The sequence below is a fragment of the Urocitellus parryii genome, unplaced genomic scaffold, assembly GCF_045843805.1.
Source record: "Urocitellus parryii isolate mUroPar1 unplaced genomic scaffold, mUroPar1.hap1 Scaffold_45, whole genome shotgun sequence".
Lineage (NCBI taxonomy): Eukaryota > Metazoa > Chordata > Mammalia > Rodentia > Sciuridae > Urocitellus > Urocitellus parryii.
In genome coordinates this window covers 4203838-4226420 of record NW_027554016.1, presented here as the reverse complement: position 1 = coordinate 4226420, position 22583 = coordinate 4203838, and the positions used below count along the sequence as shown (strand labels likewise).

The 22583-nt window shown below is 33.4% G+C and overlaps 1 protein-coding gene across 1 annotated transcript; it reads left to right on the top strand.

The window, feature by feature from the left end:
* Positions 1-357: 357 nt before the first annotated feature.
* LOC144252548 (protein FAM151B-like) lies at positions 358-22345 on the top strand. Its single transcript, XM_077794802.1, has 6 exons — positions 358-367; positions 686-811; positions 2316-2481; positions 6045-6262; positions 9186-9321; positions 22186-22345. The coding sequence occupies exons 1-6, from the start codon at positions 358-360 to the stop codon at positions 22343-22345; spliced, it is 816 nt and encodes a 271-aa protein (XP_077650928.1).
* Positions 22346-22583: the final 238 nt, after the last annotated feature.

Genomic DNA, 22583 nt, shown 5'->3' with positions numbered 1-22583 from the left:
TGGATGTCTAAAGGCAGACAAATATATCAAGAAGATATGCTATGTCCACACATTGCACATGCATGAGCATGCATTGGGTATATGTGCCTATGTGCACGTGCACGCACACATACACACACACACACACACACACACACACACACACACACATTCAATGTAATATTATTCAGCCCTAAAAAGAATGAGATTTGCTATTCACCACAATATGGATGAACTTGAAGGACATTATTATGCTAAGTGAAATAATCCAGACACAGAAAGAAAAAAACTCATGACTTCATTCATATGAGGAATCTAAAATTTAAAATTTGAAATATACAAAGATGGAGAATAAAAGTGTGGTTACTCAAAGGAGGAATGATGAGACGTAGGTCAGAGGATACAAAGTGGCAAATACATTGGATGAACAAATATAGAGATTTCATGTTCAACATGAGGGTATATGTGATATTATAGTGTATATGTGATTTATGCTCAGTGAATAGAGATTTTAGCTATCTTGCCACAAAAACTTTAAAAATAGGTAACTGTATCAAATGACTGATGATGTTAATTTGCCTCATTTTAGCAAGATTTTTACTATCAATATGTATCTATATGATCTATCTTATTATACATAATAAAACATTTTAAAATTTTACCTGTTAAAGAAACATTCTTTTTCATGTAAATACTGTCATTTTAGGATCTTGGAGTGAAAATATACTGGAATATTTTCTGAGAAATAACCGGATTAAAACAGAAGATAGCACTGAGATCATCTGGTATCATGCAGCTAACCACAAAGCACAGATGAATGAGGCATTGAAAAGTAAGTCAGTCCAGTTTCTGATGTTTGCTTTAAAGAGTAGATTAATTCAATACCTTTTTTTTGATATCTAACCAAATTTTTTTAGTCCTAATCTACCAAATTCATTGGACAAAGGAGGGCATTCTTCTCTCTGCTTCCACCTGAACAGTGAGAAACAGCTGTCTGGACATTTGTGTTTGCTAGAACTTTCTTCAAAAGGACTGTTCCAGAATTTGGATTTGGGGATGATGGTGGAAGTTAGAAATTATCTCTCAATTAAGCTGTACCCACTGACCTATCTTTATAGGTAATATAAGTAATATTTTGAACCCCATCTACTAATTTGGCTACCTTATTTTTCAGAATTCTTTCAGAAAATGTAATGCTGTTTGTTGAACCTTCAAACTGCATCGATAGCCTGAAGTCCTTGTGCAAACTGGCCTGTTTTTTCAAGTTCTCCTGTCCCAGTATGCTTAGTTTGCGTCTGTACCAGCCTTAGAGTCCTCTCATGGCCCAGCTGTTCTCCTCTGACTGCTATATACATTCTTTCTGGAATGCTCTCTTCTCACACTTTGCCTGGCTAACCTCTTAAACATCCTTTGGTATCAATTAAATTGCCTGTTGCTTTATGAAGACTTTTCTTGAACTCAGAATCACAATTCAGGGTAGCTCCCTGTACTCTTCCTTCACATGTGAACTTCTGTGTCCAATTTCTTTTATTTAGCATATTTTTAAAGTTCATTTATGTTCTAAGGTCTATCATTATTTCATGTCTATTTATGATTGTATCATTTCATTGTATGTATATTGCAGTGTGTTTATCCATTCATCAGTTGATAAATATTTCAGTTTCTTATTTTTTGATACTTTTACTACTGCTATGAACATTCATGTACAATTTTTTGTGGACATATATTTGCAGTTTTCTTGCATTATATGTCTATAGAGTAGAATTGCTGAGTCATAGTATGTTTAATTTTTTTAAACTGCCATACATTTTTAAAATGTCTCTATCTTTTATATTCCTACTGCTGTGTAGATAAGGATTCTAATCTTTCCACATCTTTGCCAACGTTTGTTACTGTGCGTTTTTAAAAACAGCCATTTTGGACTGGGATTGTAGCTCAGTCGTAGAGCACTTGCCTAGCATATGTGAGGCACTGGGTTCAATCCTCAGGTGCATACAAATAAAAATAAAGGTATTGTGTCCATCTATAACTAAAAAAGTTTTTTAAAGATAGCCATCTTGTGTGGTTTCTTTAAAAAATATTTTGTTGTAGATGGACACATACTTTTATTTACTTGGAAAAATTCAAAAGTAGAACACTAGTTTAAGGTAAATTAATTTAGCTTCTTGGCATGTTTGCTCATCTGTAACAAATAAGGATTAAGTACAGTACCTGACATGTAGTAGTTACTCAGTGTTAGTTTTCTTTCCTTCCTTTTATCTTCTTTAAGAGGGACATGACATCTCCTGCAGTTCTGCAGTTTTTCAGCATTAACTTAAGTTCTTTTATTTGGACAGGTAATGCTCATATGATAGAGGCCAATGTCATTCTTCCAAGTAATGGATCAGAGCATGCACAACCAGTCATGGCCCATCCCCCTGAAACAAACAGTGATAATACTCTACAGGAGTGGCTCACTGAGGTTGTGAAGAACAATAAAAGCATCAAGCTGGATTTCAAGAGGTATTTGTACAAACATGCTACTGGCTGTTATAGAGTAACTTGGGGTCAAAATTAATAGCCACACATATGTCTGACTATCTACTTTTGTATCTTTTCCAAAATGAAAATGGATTTATGGACTCTAGTATGTTTCAGAGTGGACCTAAGACCTACTGAGCTGTTTGCTATAATTGTTTCTTTGAGGCTAAAGCTAATTTTTATAAAGGGATTTATCATGCATGATCATTCTGATAACAGATTGCTAAATCTAAAGTTCTTTTGTTAATAAGTAGTCTTGGAAGGAAAGGTTCGGAGAGATTTTTTTTATGTGTATTCAGTTTGATTTATGTTGTTATTTGTGTAACAAGGGAATAATTTGGAACTTTTCAGTAACCAAAGAATTGCTTAAAAATACTATTTTGGAGACATTGATAATGAAGAATGAGGCTAAATGTCATTACTTCTATGTGCCCATCATAGGAAATTTTGCCTTTAAGTATTTTGGTGTGAAAAATTATAGGTAAAACCAGGAATAAACTGTGACACCAGAAAAGCGCACCATAAGCCCTATGAAGGCTGCTGCTATTGAAATCCAGGGTTGACAGTAAACCTGCCTTATCTCTGAGTCATACTTTAAAATTGAATTATCCTCTCTGCCCCCAAAAATAATTATTTGGAGATTTTATGGGATTTTTAAAGTGACTAACCATTTCTTATGGGGCTGAGTATATCAATAAGCCTCATTATTCTGTTGGTGAACAAATAAATATACAGAATCTTGACATGCAGGGGTTTTAATTGACTAGGTTAAAGAGTTAAAGAGCTATCTTAAAATCATCAGGCTTTTCGAGTGATGACTGGTTCAGCTCTGTTTTATGGACAAAGAGACTTAGTCCCAGAGAGATTAGGTGATTTACCTAAGGATGACAGCTAAGCTTTGCCAGCTGAAGTAGAACCAGATCCTAGGCATTCTATGCACTATGATAAAGCATCTGATCGTTGATACTTGGCAGTTTAAAGTTTTAGAATGCCTTGCCTTTTCATGTGCTCATTTTTTTTTTGTAGATCTACTATTGCCCCTTGGATTATCGACTGTGATCTATTCTTTGGCTCCCTATATATTAGCCTGTTTATTCTTTAATTTTTTTTAAGTTTTTGATGGACACAATACCTTTATTATATTTATTTCTTTATTTTTATGTGGTGCTGAGATGCAAACCCAGTGCCTACCACACACTAGACAAGCAGTCTACCACTAAGCTACAACCCCAGCCCCTGTTTATTCCTTTGTGTGTGTATGTGGGGGTAGGGTGCTGGGGATTGAACCCAGGGCCTTGTGCATGCAAGGCAAGCACTCTACCAACTGGGCTACATCCCAGCCCCCCAACTGTTTATTCTTAAATGCTAGCAGCTACCCCAAAAGAACTGGGCCACTGAAAACTGAAATTTTATAGTGATTTTTTTTCCATAACATTTGAAGAGGAATGAATGTAAATTAATGGTTATAAGAACACTTATTATGCATCAGACATTGTTCTAAGGGCATTACTTGTGTTTTTCATTTAATACTCGTAACAATCCTAAGAGGTAGATTGTTGCTGCTTTTCTCATTTTCCAGATGAGGCAATGGAGATCGAAGGGATAAGTAGCCTGCCACAGGTCACATTGTTGGTAAAAAGAGCTGTCACCCCAATTGGAGAGTTCATGCCCCTAGCCAGATTGCTGCACTACCTGTGTGAGAGGAGCTGAATGATATTTTAGTCAATGTTTAGTAGTTCTTATTTTATGCTTCTAGGTTACATGTTTTAGTATAAAATAATAAGTTTTTAAATTTTATCTGGAGTTTTAGCCAACTCCAGAGTTTAAGCAAAGAATTATTTTCCCTTAAATTGTAATTTGAAGTTACTTATTATAATGTCAAGTATAGTTTATGTTTTGTCATCCCCAATGTCTATATGAAACTTGTAGGAAAGTAGGATAAGATATTCAGTACCATGCTATTTTGATTTCTATAGCGATGTGGTATGTTTTGTTGTTGTTGTTTTCTGTTTTTGTTTTTGCAGTGCTGGGGATCAAACCCAGGGCCTCACACATACCAGGCAAGCACTCTACCACTGTGTCACATCCCCAGCCCACCAGAGTAGTATGTTTTGAAATTGGGTCTTATGGTGCCTCCAGCTTTATTCTTTTTGCTCAGCATTACTTTGACTATTCTGGGTCTTCTGTTGTTTCATATGAATTTTAGATTTGTGGTTTTAGCATGGCATTGATACAGTACAAGACAGGAAGAATTTAAAGCAGAGAAATGAGAGTATTTAAATTAGAATCTACAAAGCCAAACATTAGGGCTTCTTGAGCCATTAAAATCTAGGGCCTTCATTTCAGGAGCAGAAGAGTGAGAAGACTTGAATCTCTTTCCCTCTGCTGATATGTGGGAGAAGAGGAGTGAGAGACCAGAAGCTAAATGCTAGAGCCTGGTTTCTCTGGTTTATTTCCCAACTTACTGAGAGTATTAATTTTTCCTCTTTTTTTTTTTTTATATTGGTCGTTCATAACATTACATAGTTCTTAATACATCATTAAGGTAGGAGGCACAAAAGGAGTGGAGAGAAGAAAGATAGAAGCACAGATGGAAGTGTCCTCCCCTAAGATGAGGTAAAAGTGTGGAGAGTGTTGCTGAGTGTTCTCTCTGGCACCCACCTTCATAATGCTTAGCCTTCGCTGCAGTTAACTTTCTTGGAAATGAGCATTACTAAAGGTTCAGAAGGATTAATCTTAAAGGTCAGAAGATAGAATTAGAAGTAGTGAGGTTTTCTAGTACATTATGTGTATAATTTTAAAAAGTAAAAGTGATGTAGGCTGATTAAAACCTTATTGTTTTAAAGTACATAGGTGTCAGCTTCAGTAGATGTAGGGAGAAAAGAAAAAAAAAGAAGCAGCCTTTCAATTTAACTAAAATATCCTTGTCTCTAGTTTATAGAATAGGTGCTTACAGTAAAAGAAAAATAAATGTGGAACTCATAAACACTTTAAGGAAATATATATATTTTTTTGCTTTCTAGTTATTTTTAGAAATGTGTTTATGTCTCCAAATTCACCCAAAGAATACATGAGGCAAAAAAAATTTCTTTTTTTTCCTTTAAGGTCTTGAGCTGATACTGGAGATATAGTGCCTGGACACACTTTTTATTTCATGACTGTGTATGTGTAGGTTATGAGTACATTTCACATTTATTGTCTTATTTATACATTGTCTGATGAGTGAATATTTATGTCTTATATTGTTTCACACTTAGTGATCCTAATATGGAGAGCTTTGAAACCCCTATTTGGTCCATAAGTAGTGGAATTATTTAAGTACTGATAGAACCTTTAAGTTCCTTTCATGAATAATAAGTATAAATCAACATTTTGAGATACCTTATCTTTCTCTTCTGTGTGTGTGTGATTTTTTTATTTTATTTAATTCAGGTATTATTGTATTACATTTTTATTACAAATTCAAGAACTTTAAAACCATTAGTCTAAAAGAATTTCTTTTTACTCTAGAAATATTTCTCATTGATACCAAACTATGTTTTTAGTCTGGCAGCTGTGAAACCATCCATGATACTCTTAGAAAATGTGAAGAGGCACCTAAAGTGTCCCGTATGGATTAATGCTGATATTCTCCCTGGTCCAAATGGAAGTAACAAAGTAGTAAATGCAAAACCATTTATAGACACCGTGACATCCTTCTTTCCAGATGTGACATTTTCCTTGTGTTGGACAACAGGATGGCATCCTGAGAAAGTCAATGAAGGTGATAATGCTAATAATTTATTTTTTGTTGGTCAAATTAAAATATCCTTCAATTATAAAAATAACATCTTTAATATAAAGTAAAAAAAAATCATCCCATAAAATGTAAGAGTAATGGAGAGAAAGACCTGACCCAACAGGTATGTGTATGACCCTTCTGTTATTTTAGATAGATACTGTGTGTATGGTAGTATCTTATCACAGAGCTTCCGTGGCAAATATTTATTTGCAAAATCTAGAATAACCAAAGTTGCCTCTTTAAATTCTTTGAACAAGTCCCGAATTGGTCTCTTTCAACTTGTTAACTGTTTTAGACACCCCCATATTCCTTAGAGCAAACTCCATATGTCAGATGTCAAAAGCTTTTCAAATGATATGAAACAAAAAGTGGTTAAAAATTTCAAATGTTTCAAATGATATGAAACCAAAAGAGCACAAGTTCTGCTCCCAAGTCATTGGACAGGGCCCTCATTATGTTCTTTGTGGCTGACAGGAGAGTGGGAAGCCAGAAGACATTCTGTAGGCTGGATCCCTTCTTTTTATTCTTGTCTTTCTACAGGTGGACCTCACATTCAGTTTGTTCCTGGTTTAAACTTATTACACTATTGGGTTTATCTATTTCTTCATACATCCCTATGTAGTGATTTCTAGATAATCAGCCAGTAAGCAACTCTCTGGGCCATATTACCCACATGATAAATATAAAATCATCAACTAAAAGACATTAGAGACTATCAAGATTGTCCTGTGGATTTCAGGGTGTTCAGTTTCTATTCATGTGCTTTTTCCTTTTCCACTATGCTGAGAATGGAATCAAGGGTTTTGCACATACTAGGCAAGTGATCTACCACTGAGTTACAACCCCAGCCCCAGATGTAAAGTTTTCCATCCAGAACAAATTTAGAGTAACTACTGTCTAGTGAGTAGTAACATTTAGCTAATAACCAATAATTGGTATAATCGAGAGAAAAAATCATATACTTTAACCTAATTCCACTTTAATTTTCTAATAATTTAGTTTTTTATTAAATTAATTAAAGTATATAGCCTATAATTTAAAATGTTTGAGGTATAAACTAGAAACTATCTGATACTGCTGTACTGGTTCTAAACTCCATTTCACTGTTTAGTCTAACTCTAGTCTTAGCCTCATGCTGAACTGAATTCAGCCACACGTGGGTCTTTGGATGTCTCCAGGCTACTTTTCCCTTCCTAGCTTCTCATCGTTGCCAACTCAGGCTTTATCCTCCCTTACTTCTTATGTTGCATAGTTTTTTTAAAAAAAAAGAGAGGTCAGAGGTTTATAATCACAAAGGCATAGCTTCTGTTAGCAATCCCTTCTTCTAATGATAAAAATATTATTTTCTAAAAACATTTCTATTTATCAGGAATTTAACTGTCAAACCAACATATTGACTTAGGATTTCTATACTGAATTTAACTTACAATACTTTTTACAACCTACTTTTGAGTTGACGGTAATTTTTAAAAATATTTTTCTGATGTTGTTTATAAACAGGCAAGTGTGTTAACATGTCCTAACATGATCAAATTTTCCACTATTTCTTTTCTCTTTCTTTCTTTCTTTCTTTCTTTTTTTTTTTTTTTTTTTGGTACCAGAGATTGAACCCAGGGGCGCTTAACCACTGAGCCACATACCCAGCCCCTTCTTTTAAAATATTTTAGATACAGGGTCTTAAAGTTGCTTAGGGCCTTGTTAAGTTGTGCAGACTGGCTTTGAATGCATGATCCTCCTGCCTCAGCCTCCTGAGCTACTGGGATTACAGGCACTATGCCTGGCACTATTTCTACTTTAGTTAAAATGTACAAATAATTTGGATAGCCAAAAATAAAATGGATTTGAATTATCACTTGAACAGCTAGTAAATACCTACCACCTTATTTTGAGAAAGAAAATACAACTAGAAAATCTCAGTTTGTAGAGAATATTAATGAATATCAATGATATAGATATATCTAAGAGAAAAGCTTTAGAACCTTTAAAGTAAGTAAAAATAGTGTCAAATTTGTGTTTTTTAGAGAATAAAATTATGGCATTTGCAGGTAAATGGTTAGAGTTAGAGAATATCATGCTAAGTGAAGTAGGCCAATTCCAAAAAACCAAAGGCTGAATGTTTTCTCTGATAAGTGGATGCTAATCCATAATGGAGATGGGGTTAGTGGAGGAACTTTGGATTGGCCAAAGGGGAGGGAGGGGAGCAGAGCAGGCATGGGGATAGGAAAGATGGTAGAATGAGACAGACATCATTACCTTAGGTACATGTATGATTACATGAATGGTGTGATCCTGTGTACAACCAGAGAAGTGAAAAATTGTGCTCCATTAGTGTACACTGAATTGAAGAGTATTCTGCTGTCATGTATAACTGATTAGAACAAATAAATTAATTAATTAATTTTAAAATTTTGCTTTTTTTTTTACACTTGAGAGATTAGTAAAACCTTCTTGGGTTTTTGTTTTGTTTTTTGGTGCTGGGGTTGACCCCAGGGCCTTGTACATGCTAAGCTCATGCTCTATCACTGAGCTGTACCCCCAGCCACAGTAAAATCTTCTTAATGTTTTAATTTTTTTCTGTTGAATTTGCTCTAGGGTATTTATGGCATGATTTTTATCTACATTTCCCACTTAAAACATTTCCTTGGGTTGGGGATGTAGTTCAGTAGGTAGTAAAGTGTTTGCCTGGCATGCACTGGGAACAGGGTTCAATCCCCAGCACTGAAGGGAATTTTTTTTTATGTTTTATGTTATTTAATTCACTCCAACTCCAAATGGAAATTTTTATGAATTACCTATGAGTTTACCTGTAGATTATCTATGGATTTACCTATTAATGGGTAATTTAGTATTTTATTAATCAACTCACAAGATTCCAATCAAAAACTTAAATTTCTTTTCCTTTCAGGGTATAGTTGGACAATGGTGAAGGAGATGGAATATATATGCAATGAACTAAATCAGCCTGTGACATTCCCAGTCAGAGCAGCATTAGTTAGGCAATCTTGTTCTCAGTTACTCTGGCTGTTAAAGAAATCAAACAGGTAAGTATTATTAGTTTAACAATATAGAGTATGCATGTAAGACAGAAAGGGCATGAAAATTGAAAGACAGTGTGAGAGAAAGAGACCGAGAGAATGAAAATAGTATTTAAGTGCATTAGCTGAAACTCCATGATGAGCCTTCACTTATTTAACATCCTTTTCCACAGAAAAGTTTAGTAAATGTTTTCATCTTTTTATTATATTATAAATTCACAAAATTTTATGAGTAGATTAAATAGTTTCTCTTTGAATTTCATCATAATTTCAGAAATCTTTTTCATATAAAATTAGTTGGACCATATATTAACTACTAAAATGTATTATAAAGTTAGATATTTTAAAACAGTTTGGATACTATGTTTTTAATAGACTGGTCAATAGAAAGTTTAAAAATAAACCCAAATCTATCATGTATAGGAAAAAGCTGGCATTGCAAATCACTGGGACAAAAGTTTAATAACTGATGTTAGAATGGCCATTTAACTGTGCAGGTAAATCAATGACGACAGCTTCCTTTTTCCTTCTCCAAAATAAATTCCAGTTGAACTAAAGACTTGAACATCAAATAGTAAATGCATAAAAAAAAACCTGGGATGATATTTAAATATAGTAAATATATTTTTCTCCTTAGTACAGAAACTATAAAGGAAATTTTGATACATTTAAATACATAAAAATGGAAAGATTCCGGTAAAATAGTACTTTTTATATATGTCAGAGAAGTGTAAAGAATTCTAACACATAGTTTTTACAAATCATCCAGAGAAAGATCTAGATTAATAAATTCATTAGATTGTAGAGAGTAGCAGAAACTGACATAGATTACTAGAAACAGTGTAAACTGGCCAGTAGTTTCCTTAAGAGAAATTGGCAGAGAGCCATGAATTTCATCAGTGAGGACTGATCTTATTAGTGGAAGTTCACATAAGCACACAGAAATAGGTACTAAGATATTCTTGAAGTATTTTAGTTGTGAAAAAGACTTGAGACATTCTAAATCCCTATCAGACAGAAACCAGTTGAATAAATTAAGGTACACCCATATGATGGAGTATTATATACTCATTACAGATAGTGCATTAGATGCTATGTTTAATATGGAATGTTCTCTAAAATAATTTTTAAGTGAATAAGTTACCAAAGATAGGTGTAGTTTTATTCCATATGCATGGGAAAACAGGATGTATAAAAGTATTTTTAGATGAATTTAGAATCATTTGAATCAATGGCTGCTAGCATTATGCTTAAAGAGAAACATTAGATGGTACCAGACAATGTCCTAGTTAGGTTCTTTGTTTCAAACAACTGAAACAAATCTGGCTAACTTAAGCAGGAAAGAGATTTATTGAACTACAGGGAGACATCCACTCTTGCAGTATCCTGTGATGCTATTAGACATTCTCTTATTGCAAACCCATCATTTATTTATTAACTCTGCCTCTGGTTTTGTTTTCATTAATGTTGGAGAACTGCATGGAAATCAAGTAGCATACTGTATTAACTTTTAAAGATTATTATTGAAATTAAAGCATTCAGTTAAATGAAAAATTGTAAATTCTCAGAACTCTAGAGCCCTTGAGAATATATTCTCATGCCTCTATCTGAGAAACATTTATAATACAGATGAACTATATTTTCATGAAAACATAGTACTCAAATAATCAAGCACACAAGCTCCAGAAGACTATGGGAAAACAGGATGTATAAAAGTACATATATAAAAGTACACCACATTTGTGAGAAAATTCAGCGCAGGCTGAATTCCATTTCTGTACATTTTATATTGTCTTTTAACAGTGTGTCACAGTGCTTTTCAAATAGTCATGTTCAGTACTATGGAACTTTCAATTCACAGAGACATCTGATAACCCAACAGACCTCAATCAAAAATAGATCTTTTAAACATAATCCACATGGGCCTGTAAAAGCTGAATTAACACAGAGTATTCTGTGGGCATGATGAAAATTATTAGCTGCTAACTAGATATTCCTGAGCTGTTCAATGTGGCAGTTGATCTAAGAAATCTAAGACTTCCTCCCCATTAAGCAGAAAGTATTTCTTAAATATCTAGTGTTAGATCTTTCAAACTGGAAAGTACTGGTTTATGCAGAAATAATTTATTTTTTCTATAGTTTTTCACATGTAAGTAGGTCAAAACAAAAAGCTATTTAAATTAATATTACAGCAAAGGTAAAAGTAATTTTTTAAAGCAGGCTTTTTTTCCACAATAAAGTATCTTATCTTTCAAAAGATATTGCAAAAAAAGGTGTTGTTGAAACATATATTTAGGAACAGTGATGTGATTATCTTCACCCCTTATTCTGAATTTATATAATGCATTTTAAAAATTAATTTAAAATTAATTAATCCTTGCCCCAAATTTTCACAATAGGGGTGAGGTGTGACTGGTTGGAGAAAGTTTTTAAGTAACAAATTCTAATATAAACAGTGAATTACCACTATTCAGAATATCGATTAATACAGGCCAATGTATAAATATGTATAAATAAAATCTTTAAAAATGATTTAGAAAGCATTTTAGGATTTTTGTTTTATCTTAGGATTGTCATTAGAAAAATTAATTATTGTAGCACTGTACTTAATAAGTAATTATTGAGAGTATCCTAGTGAATAGGATGCCAAATAATAAATTGTATTTTATTATTTGTTTTAGTTATGAAGTGCTAATTGTTTCAATTATGCATTTTTATTCATATATTGTTTCAACCACTAAGAGTGTGTGTGTTATAAAACTTCCCTGTATGAAAGTGCTTTCATCTAGTTTCTTCATATAAAAAAAATTGCCTAGCACTTGGCAGTCTCTATGGGGAGCGTTAAGCCTCTTTTTAGTGATATAATACAGGTAATTTTCCCTTCTCATTCAATTTATTGCCTAAATATATGCTAAAGGAACTAGATAAAAATGTGTAGCTAAAAGAACACTAAATAATCACTAAAAATAATTTAGAATTCATTTCAATACCATCTTATTAATGTACAAAGACAAATATGTTTGTATATTAATACTTAATGTAAGTTAGCATTATAATACATTTTCTTTAACCTCATAGTAGCAAATATTTGAAGTTAATATGTATATTGGATTATAATGTGTGTGTGTGTGTGTGTGTGTGTGTGTGTGTGTGTGTGTGTTGTTGGAGATCGAACACAGTTCTTCACACATGCTAGGCAAGCACTGTACTGCTAAACTACATATCCAGCCTCTAAATGTTTTATTGAAAAATTTAGTTATATGTATGGATGTTTTTCATAGTAGCCAGCATAAAAGGCCAACACAAAATTAGTACAATTAATTTTTTTCAGTTCTTCTATGAGCATTTATTTAAATGATGTCTGACCTATAGAGTTAGACTACTAAGAAAGAAAACATTTGAAAATTCGGAGGTTGTATCTAGTTATTGTCATACAGCTACTGGTTTCCTTAAATTAAATATCCCCTCAAAAAATACAGTAGGAATACATGTCCTTTGAATAAAAAATACAAGAAATTCAAAGATAAATGCAAAAAGTCCGAGTTCTTTTCCCCACACACTGATCTCCATTGTCGGAAGCAACAGACTATAACCTAATAGTCTGGGGTGTGCAGAGACTGTCCATACCACTTTCTCCTCATGCTTTTCCTCCAGGTGGTTGCCAAGTTCCACAGATTCTGCTTTGCCACACTTCCTACCATCATCTCTTATCATTAACTGGTCCCCATGTCTCCGGTCGTGTCCCTTTTTAATCTGTTTTCCACACTGCCACCAACCCATTCTAAAATTGAATGTTTTCCAAGATGCAATTCTGATCATGATGTCATACTTGAAAAAAAAAAGCCTTTTGGGAACTTTCTGTCACCAGTGGGATAAATGACTTATAACTACTGGTGCTTAGAAATTGATGGTCCAAATATACCTTTGGTTAGTACAATTGTTTTTAGACTTACCTAGTTACTCTTTCTATGGAGTATAGGATCATTTTCATTCTACTAAGTTTCTAATTTTGTAGTTTGACTGTTTTTCTAATTATCCTATAGAAAAATCTGTAAAACATTTTTGTCATTCTTAGAGTCCTGGACGGGCTTATACTGTTTGAGATAGGAAGAAATAGTAAATTAATTGTTTTTTTAAATTAGGGCAAAATCACTGAGATATTTATTCAATCATTAGTGATTCAAGCAACAAAATTTGAATAAGATTCTGCCAGAAGACTGAAGGTTAGAATTATCTTCATGGTGGATGTAGGTGTTTTAATTTTGTTCCTAATAATTATCTCTTATTATCTGATGTTTTGGAGCTTACATAAAAACATCAGCCTTGTTTATCTTGATAACATGAATCCTCAACATTTAGAACAGTGCTAGGCACACTTCACAGGGATTTACTAAACTCGTGTTAAAGGGAAAAACCAAATGCTCATAGGCATTCTTTAATCATAGAGACTTAGAAATCAGTGCCTTCTGGAGAGAATTTTCTGGTTTTTAAATAGTTACAAGCAGCAATGTTAAACAAAGAGTTTTAGAGGTTATTTAGATTATTCTGGTGTCAGGTGCTGCATAAATCATTTTGTGGCATGCACTAATGTCATTACTACATGATACATAACAAATACAATATAAATATATACAGTACATTATTTGTACAATACAATACAAATAGTATACTACAAAGATGTTATGGCTTGGATGTATGTGTACCCCAAATGCTCATGCATGAGGCAAAGCAAGAAGATTCAGAGCGGAAATGATTGGGTTACAAAAGCCTAAACCTGCTCAGTGAATTAACCACCTGCTGGTTAATTGAGTGGTAACTGAAGGCAGGTGGGGTGTGGTTGGAGGAGGTAAGGCATTGGGGGTGTGGTTTGGAGGAATATATTTGTATCTGGCAAGTGAAGCCTCTGTTTCTGCTGCCTGATCATCATGTGAGCTGCTTCCCTTTGCCATACTCTTCTGCCATGATGTTGTGCCTCACCCTGAGCCCCAAGGAATGGAGCCAGCTGTCCATGGAATGAGACCTCTGAAATGTGAGCCCTGAAAAAAACTTTGACCTCTACAGTCGTGCTAGTTGGGTTGTTTAGTCACAGCTGCAAAAACAGCTGACTAAAACAAAAGAGGAGTGGCTTCTAGAAAAAGAACATTTCCCAGAAGATGCGCAGCAATGTTTCATTCACCTTTAAACAAGATCTTCATCTTGAAACAGTCAGTAATGCATAGTACATGAATGAATCTTGTGATGTTGAGAAAGCCATTGAAGTAGGACAGCGTTCATTCTTTGTCAGGGAACTATAACAATGAACTGCCAATCAGTTTTTGCTTCTTGCTTAAGCAGCTGGTGAACTCATCCTGCTGTAGAAGCTATGAAGCATGGAGAAGTTCCAATTCTTGACAACAAACCTGTTCAAGAACAGTTGCTCTGCTGAGAAGTTGAAGTTTGTTAAAGTTTTTTTTTAATCTTAAACAAGCAAACAAATATACAACCATCTTTAATTTTTTTTTTAGTTGTAGATGGACACAATATCTTTATTTTATGTATTTTTTTTAAATGTGTTGCTCAGGGTTGAGGCCATTTCTTTATATACATTAGGCAAGTGCTCTACCACTGAGCCAAAACTTCAGCCCTTCAACTTCTTTTGACTCTTAGACTATTCATATTATTTTATGTGTATAATGGGGACTTATAGTTCAAGCAGGATCATGGCACAGGTTTAATTCCCAGTCTTACACCTTTTCCTGGAAAATATCAAAAACACAAGGAGAATGACAATAATATCAACAAAATCTCACATGCTGAATTATCAGCAAACCAGAAGGCAGAAAGAATAAAAACCTCTCTGAATTTCTGATTACTTGTAAATGTTCCAGAAGCAATTGAGACCCATATAAGCTTTTATTAGAATCTTGGCCATCTAGCCAGAGTCTGTTTTCTGATCTCAACTTATTAGGTGTGCTTATGGGACCACATTTTGGCCAGCAAACATCATATCTGTTCACAACATTTTTTTCCCCTTTTTCTTTCAACATTTGTGGGTTAGAATGTGAATAAGATAGTAAATGGCAGCCTTCACTTTTGTGCATGAGAACACTCTTGGAGTTAGTAGAGGAAGAAGATAGAGTAGAGTAGAACCTGAACTCTAGATGACCATGGAAACAGAGACCCCCAGCCACCTGAGTCCTCATTCCTGCCGTTGAACAATTTGGGAGAGAAATACAAAGTCTGTCATGTCTGAGTCACTGTATTTTGAAATTTCCGTGTTAAAACAGCTTAACCTGTGCTCTAAACAACACATTGGCAGCCGGATGCAGTGGTGTATGCCTATAGTCCTAGTGGCTTGGAAGGGTGAAGCAGGAAGATCGTAAGTTCAAAGTCAGTGTCAGAAACTTAGGGAAGCTCTAAGCAACTTAGTGAGACCCTGTCTCTAAAGAAATTACATTAAAAAAAGGATTGGAATGTGGCTCAGTGGTTAAGCAACCCTGGATTCAATCCTCAGTACCAAAAACACTAAACAAAACAAAATAAAACGAAACCAAAAAACATACTGGTTATTTTTGCTTGCTTTCCTCTTCTACTAGAGATTTAGAATCAGCCTATTGGTTCAAAAGTGAAAAACCCTGTTATTTTTTTTGAAGAATAATTTGAATTAACATCAAGAGAATTGAAGGTTTAAAGTCTTCCTAAAGACATATTAAACATACATTTGTACAGTTCCTTTTTTGTATTTCTCAAAAGCATTTAAGCTTTTCTCTACTTCAATATTTTACATTGTTTATGAAGTTTTTTTTCCTACTTAGTATTTTATGTTAAGTTGCTATTTAAAATAGGTTCTTTGCTACCATTTTATCTTGTACTGGGTACTGGTTGTTTTATATATATATATATATATATATATATATATATATATATATATATAGTATACGTGTGTGTGTGTGTATGTGTGTTATTGATTTCTGTAAATTTACACTGTGACCTAATATATATATATATATATATATACACTAAATTCTCTTATTCATTTTTAAAGTCTTTCAGATTATTTTTTTTAATTTCTAAACAAAAAATTAGATTCTTTTCCATCATATTAATTTTATTTGTTCCCTTTCAAGCTTTATACCTCTAAAAATTTATTTTTCTTTTCTAGGTATGTTGCTTAGTACCTCTATGACAGAGATTGTCACTATGGGGATTTTAATTCTCCAGAAGACAATGCCTGAGGACCATTTCAGTTGTCAGATCTTGTGTGTGTGTTGCAGGGGCAGGGATTCCTTTGTCTTTTAGTGACAGAGGCCAGCCACACTTCTCTAAATACCCTGTATTACACAGGACAGCCCCACACAGAAGGCAATAGTGTCAAGATTGAGAATTCTAGAAAAGTATTAAATAATAGTATTTCTAGTAAACATATACATCTCTCTACCTTTAATGTAAAAGTTTTTAGTAGTTTCTAGTGATAACGGTCTAAAGAAATATCTGTATTCTTATGGATAATTGAATTTTACTAAATACCTTTCCAACTTGTATAAAAATACTAATGTTTTCTCTGTATCTATTAATAAGATAAATTATCTTGATATTTCATAGTATTTAACCATCCTTGCATTCAACACTTTATTATGATATATCAGTCTTTTAACTTGCTATTCAATTTAATTGCTAATATTGTAATCAGAATTTCTGCATTAGGAAGTGAGCTTAGTCTGTAATTTTTTGTTCCTTTCTCAGTTTTAGGCATGAGTGTCATGCACATTTCATAAATAAACGAGGGATCTTTCCTTTTGGATGTATTAAAATAATAATGAAATGGCCTGAACCTTTGTTTTGGTAAATTCAATAGTAAAATGGTTTGGGGAAAGCTTAACTAAATGACTTTTCTATTTTAACCCCCTTTATGGTACTGGGGATTGAACCCAGGGCCTTGGACATGCTAAACACTGAGCTGTATCCCCAGCCCTTTCTAACATTTTGAAACAGGTTCTTACTGAATTACCTAGTCTAGCCTTAAATTTTTAATCCTCATGCCTCAGTCTTCTAAGTAACTGGGATTACAGGCATGTTCCACCAGGCCCGAGTCTATTTTCTTCTTGGTAAATGATTTTTTTATGTTTTCTATCTCTTTGGAAACAAATTTTTACAAATTATATTTTCCTAGAAAATTGTTCGTTTCATCCAGGTTTTTAAATTTGTTTAGATATGGTTGAGTGAAGTACCGTTTATTACTCTCCACTTCTAAGTCTTTAAGATAATTCCCTTAATTTGTTTATTTGAGCTTTTCCACTAGTGTCTTGATTGGATTATGTGAATTTTTTTTCTTTTTTAGTTTATTTTTATTTTTTTAATATTTATTTTTTAGTTATAGGTGGACACAATATATTTATTTTATTTTTATGTGGTGCTGAGGATCGAACCTGGTGCCTCACGCATGGTATACAAAAGCTCTACCTCTGAGCCACAACCCCAGCCCCAGTTTATTTTGTTTTTAAGAATCAGCTTTTGGATTTATTTATTTTTATGGCTTCTGACTTATTATTTTCTGCTTTTTATCTTTATTAATAGAGATTCTACTTTCTATAGTTTCTTTTCTTCCTTTGATTCTTAGCTTATTTATATTCATTTTTATATTTGATAATATATTTATAGTCATTATTTATATTTATCAACGTAAGCATTTAAGACTGTTTTTTTCCTTCTCTCCATTTCTTTGACTGTATCCTATCACTGTTACGTAGCTTTTCATCTTATTCATTTATAAATAATCTGTAGTTGTAGCTTTTTCTCTTTTGTCTCAAAGGTATTTAGAAGGAAATTTTTTTAGGCACCTCAGTGGTTGAATTTTTTCATTTTGTTAATTTCCAGCTTCATTGTATTGTAACCCGATAATGTCTATATTCATACTTTATAGACTTCATTGAAGATCAGTTTACTGTAAATCTGTGGATTTATTTCTGGGCTTGGTTCTGTTCCATTGATGTGTGTGTGTCTGTTTTTATGCTAATGCCGTACTATTTTGATTGCTGTAGATTTTTTTGTAATGTAATTTAAAATTTTTTTGTAATTTTTGTAATGTAATTTTAGGAGTCTGCCTGTATTTTTGAGGATTTTTCATTCATATTCAAGTAATTTTAATGTCATTTTAAATTAGGAGTCAGGTGCCTCCAATTTTATTCTTTTTGCTCAAGATTGCTTTGGCTATTTGAATCTTCCATGGTTCCACATGAATTTTAGGATTGATCTGTTCTTATGAAAAATGCCATTGGTATTTTGATAGGGATTTTATTGGCTGCTTTGAGTAGTATAGACATTTTAACAATATTAATTCTTCCAATCCCTGAACACAAGTTATCTTTCTATTTATTTGTGCCATCTTTAATATCATTCATTAATGCTTTGTAGGTTTTGGTCTACAGATATTTCACCTCCTTTGTTAAATTTATTCTTAAGTAATTTATTCTTGTTGATACTCTTGTAATCAGAATGTCTCTTTTAATTTCTTTTTTGGCCAGTGTGTTGTTGGTATATAGAAATGCAAGTGAGGGCTGGGGTTGTGGCTCTCAGCGGAGCTGTCGAGTGCTCCTCTCATGCGTGTGAGACCCTGGGTTTGATCCTCAGCACCACATAAAAATAAATAAATGAAATAAAGATATTGTGTCCAACTACAACTAAAATAATAATAATAATAAGTAAATAAATGCAACTGATTTTTATATGTTGGTTTTTATATCCTATAACTTTATTTAAATTATTACTTCTAACAGCTTTTTTGGGGAGTCTTTTAGGGATTTGAGGTGGGTACTGGGGATTGAACTCAGGGGCACTCGACCACTGAGCCACATCCCAGCTGTATTTTGTATTTTATTTAGAGACAGGGTCTCACTGAGTTGCTTAGCGCCTTGCTTTTGCTGGGGCTGGGTTTGAACTCACCGTCTTCCTGCTTCAGCCTCCTGAGCTGCTGGGATTACAGGCTTGTGCCACTGTTCCCAGCATCTTTTAACATTTTATATGTATAAGATAATTTAATCTGAAAACACAGACAATTTTATTTCTTCTTTTCCAATTTGGTGAATTTTTAATTTCCTCCCCCTCCCCCTACCACTCTCCCTCCCCTCCCCTTCCTCCCTCCCCTCCCCCTTCCCCTTCCCCTTCCCCTCCTCCTCCTCTTCTTCTCCTTCTCCTTCTCCTTCTCCTTCTTCTTTTTTCCATAATCGATTTGATTAGGACTTCCAGTAGTATGTTGAGAACTGGTGAAAATGGGCATCCTTGTCTTGTTCTTATTCTTAGAGGAAATACTTTTAGCTTTTCACTATTGAGTATGATGTTAGTTATGTGCATATCATATATGGGCTTTATTATGTTTAGGAATTTTCCTTCTGTACACCTAACTTGTTGAGTTTTAATCATGAAAGGATTTTAAATTTTGTTAGATATTTTTTCTACACCTATTGGAACAATATATGATTATTATCATTCATTCTATTAATGTGCCATGCCACATTTATTGAGTGGCATGTTTTAAACTGTCTTGCATCACAGGGATAAAGATGATTGTGATATATGATGGTTTGAAAGTGCTGTTGGATTCAGTCTGCCTATATTTTTTTGAGAATTTTTCATTCATATTCTTTAGGTTATCAGCCTGAATTATTCTTTTCTTGTAGTATCATTTTCTAGGTTTGATATTAGGGTAATGTTGGCCTCCTAAAATGAATTTGGAAGTATTCTTTCCTCTTTAATTTTGTGGTAAGGATTTGAGAAGAATTGATGTTAATTCTTCCTAAAACATCTGGTAGAATTCACTAGTTAAGTCATCTAGTACTGTGGATATAAAAAGGAAAATTGATATTGAGTAAAACTACTAGCTTCTTTCACACAATTACATGCTGTTTCTTTTGTGCCTTTTTGTTGTCTTTCAGAATTATTTTTAATATAATTATTTAAATATGTAATGCATGTGTTCAAAAACCAAATAAACTAATGGTTACACTATGAAAATCCTCTCTCCATCTACCTAAAACTCCTGCCCAATCTCGCTAACCATCATTGTTAGCTTCTTGTTAACCAGAGTTATTATTCTCTTCATGCACATCAGAGTAAAATATGAATTTATTCTTATTTCCCTCTCCTTTTAAAACAAGAGACCTACTTTATACACATTGCTTCTCAAAGTGGGAGAAGGAGGAAAGGTAGAAGAGGAGCCATGCAGGGAGAGGAGGCTGAGATGGAGCAGGGATGCACAGGTGCCTTCTTAGGTGATGGCCATGTGCTATTTCTTGCTTTTTATTTTGGCTACAATGGCATTCATTTTATAATGATTTGTTAAAATCTACATTTATGTTTTATGTACCATGTATGGTTTTTCACAATAAAAAGTTTAATAAATGAAGCCTATGACTTGATTCAAATGAGTTCAATTTAATATTCAGCAATTTTATTTCTCCCATTTCAGTTTAAATACAATAGAGGAATATTAAATGATGAAAAAATACACTGGAAAGCTATTCTTTTAACCTAAATGATCATATCTGTGTCTTTTTATAAGGTTTGTCGCCATGGTACCCATAAATTAGTAGATTCCATTTTAGCCAAAAAAAAAAAATAATAATAATAATACAGGTTTCAAAACTAATTTTCATTTTTTTCTATTTTGAGTTCTTTGATGTAGTTTAAAATTCTTTTTGATTTGTTATATGATGCTGCTATGCAATAAAATCCAAAGTACTTTCTTTTGTTATTATATTTCGAAAATGATGTTAGTATTCTTAAGGGCTGGAATGTGTCAATTTAAGACCAGATGCCTCAGGCAGTTATTTCTTATCATTAGTAGAAGAAATGCTTTAAAGATTTTTCCCTTAATTCTGACATGTTTATGAGAAAATAAATATGAGCTTAACAGCTATGCATTTCCCTAGACTCTAATGCAATAGTGGTATTATCACTGGAAGAAATGAAAATGTGGAGTGTAAATAACATTTAGATTCTGAGCATATTCATATATCCATACAAATTTGCATATGTTGTTTTTAACTCCTCAGAAGGTGATATAAACTTATTCTGTTATTGTTTTTTAAAATATGTTTTTACTTGTAGGTGGACACAAAACCTTTATTTTATTATTAATATGTGGTGTTGAGGATCAAACCCAAGTCCCCTTATGTACTAGGCGAGTGCTTTACCACTGAGCCAGGACCCCAGCCACTGTTCTGTTATTCTTTAAAAAAAAACAAAAACATTTATTTTTTAGGTGTAGATGGACACAACACAATGTCTTTATTTTTATGTGGTGCTGAGGTTCGAACTTGGGTCCTGCCTGTGCTAGACTAGCGCTCTACTGCTGAGCCACAATCCCAGCCCAGTGTTCTGTTATTCTTAATGACATCTCTTGGCATTCTCACATCTCATACAAACCCCCAAAAGGGATAGTGAATGAATGGGTTGACTATGGTGACTATGAGTGTTGGGAATGTCAGTAACATTTATGCTCTTTTCCAGTTGTGCTTTGTACTCTGACCAGGTTATAGCTGGAATTTGTATGTGGGGGGATGAATTCCTTGATTAGCAACACAGTCTCTTCAGTTCCTTTTCCCCAAATTAGACCCATTTTCATTACCATCAGTGTGAGTTTCCAAAGCCATTTAATTCACATAGAGAGGTGATATAATTTAGACAACATCAGTGTGAATTTTTTCTCTTTAGTCTCTTTGATGTTGATGAAGGAATGAAATAGAAAAATATTAATTACACCATTGCTAATTAATTTTTTCATCTGTGTGCTTTTGATTCAGAGACAAATGGGAATATTTTTAGGCTTATGGGAATTGCTCATTTATGTTTCTTATTTTCATTTTAACAATATAGTTCTGTTTTATTTTAATACAGGTACAGTCTGACAATTTGGGCTGGAAAAAATGATAACTATTCCATTGAAGATTTGCTTTATATTCGAGACCATTTTAATAAAAGTCAAGTTTTCTATGACATTTTGGAACCACAAAACCATGAATTTAAACAGGCCATTGGAATCAAATTTACTCTTTAAGAAGAACATCTTCTAAATTATTTTCTGTTTTGGTTTTGTAATCCTCTGCTTTGGTCTGAATTAATTGCCATATCATGATTATAGGCTTGTGCTCAGTTTTTCTAATCAAAAAGTGCTTATTATATGCTTACTCTGTTAGACATATGTCCTTGTAATGCTTCATTTATATAAAAGATTTGATAAGAAGAGACTAAAGTGGGCTTAGTATAATAATAATTTACCAAATGTTTTCCAAGCT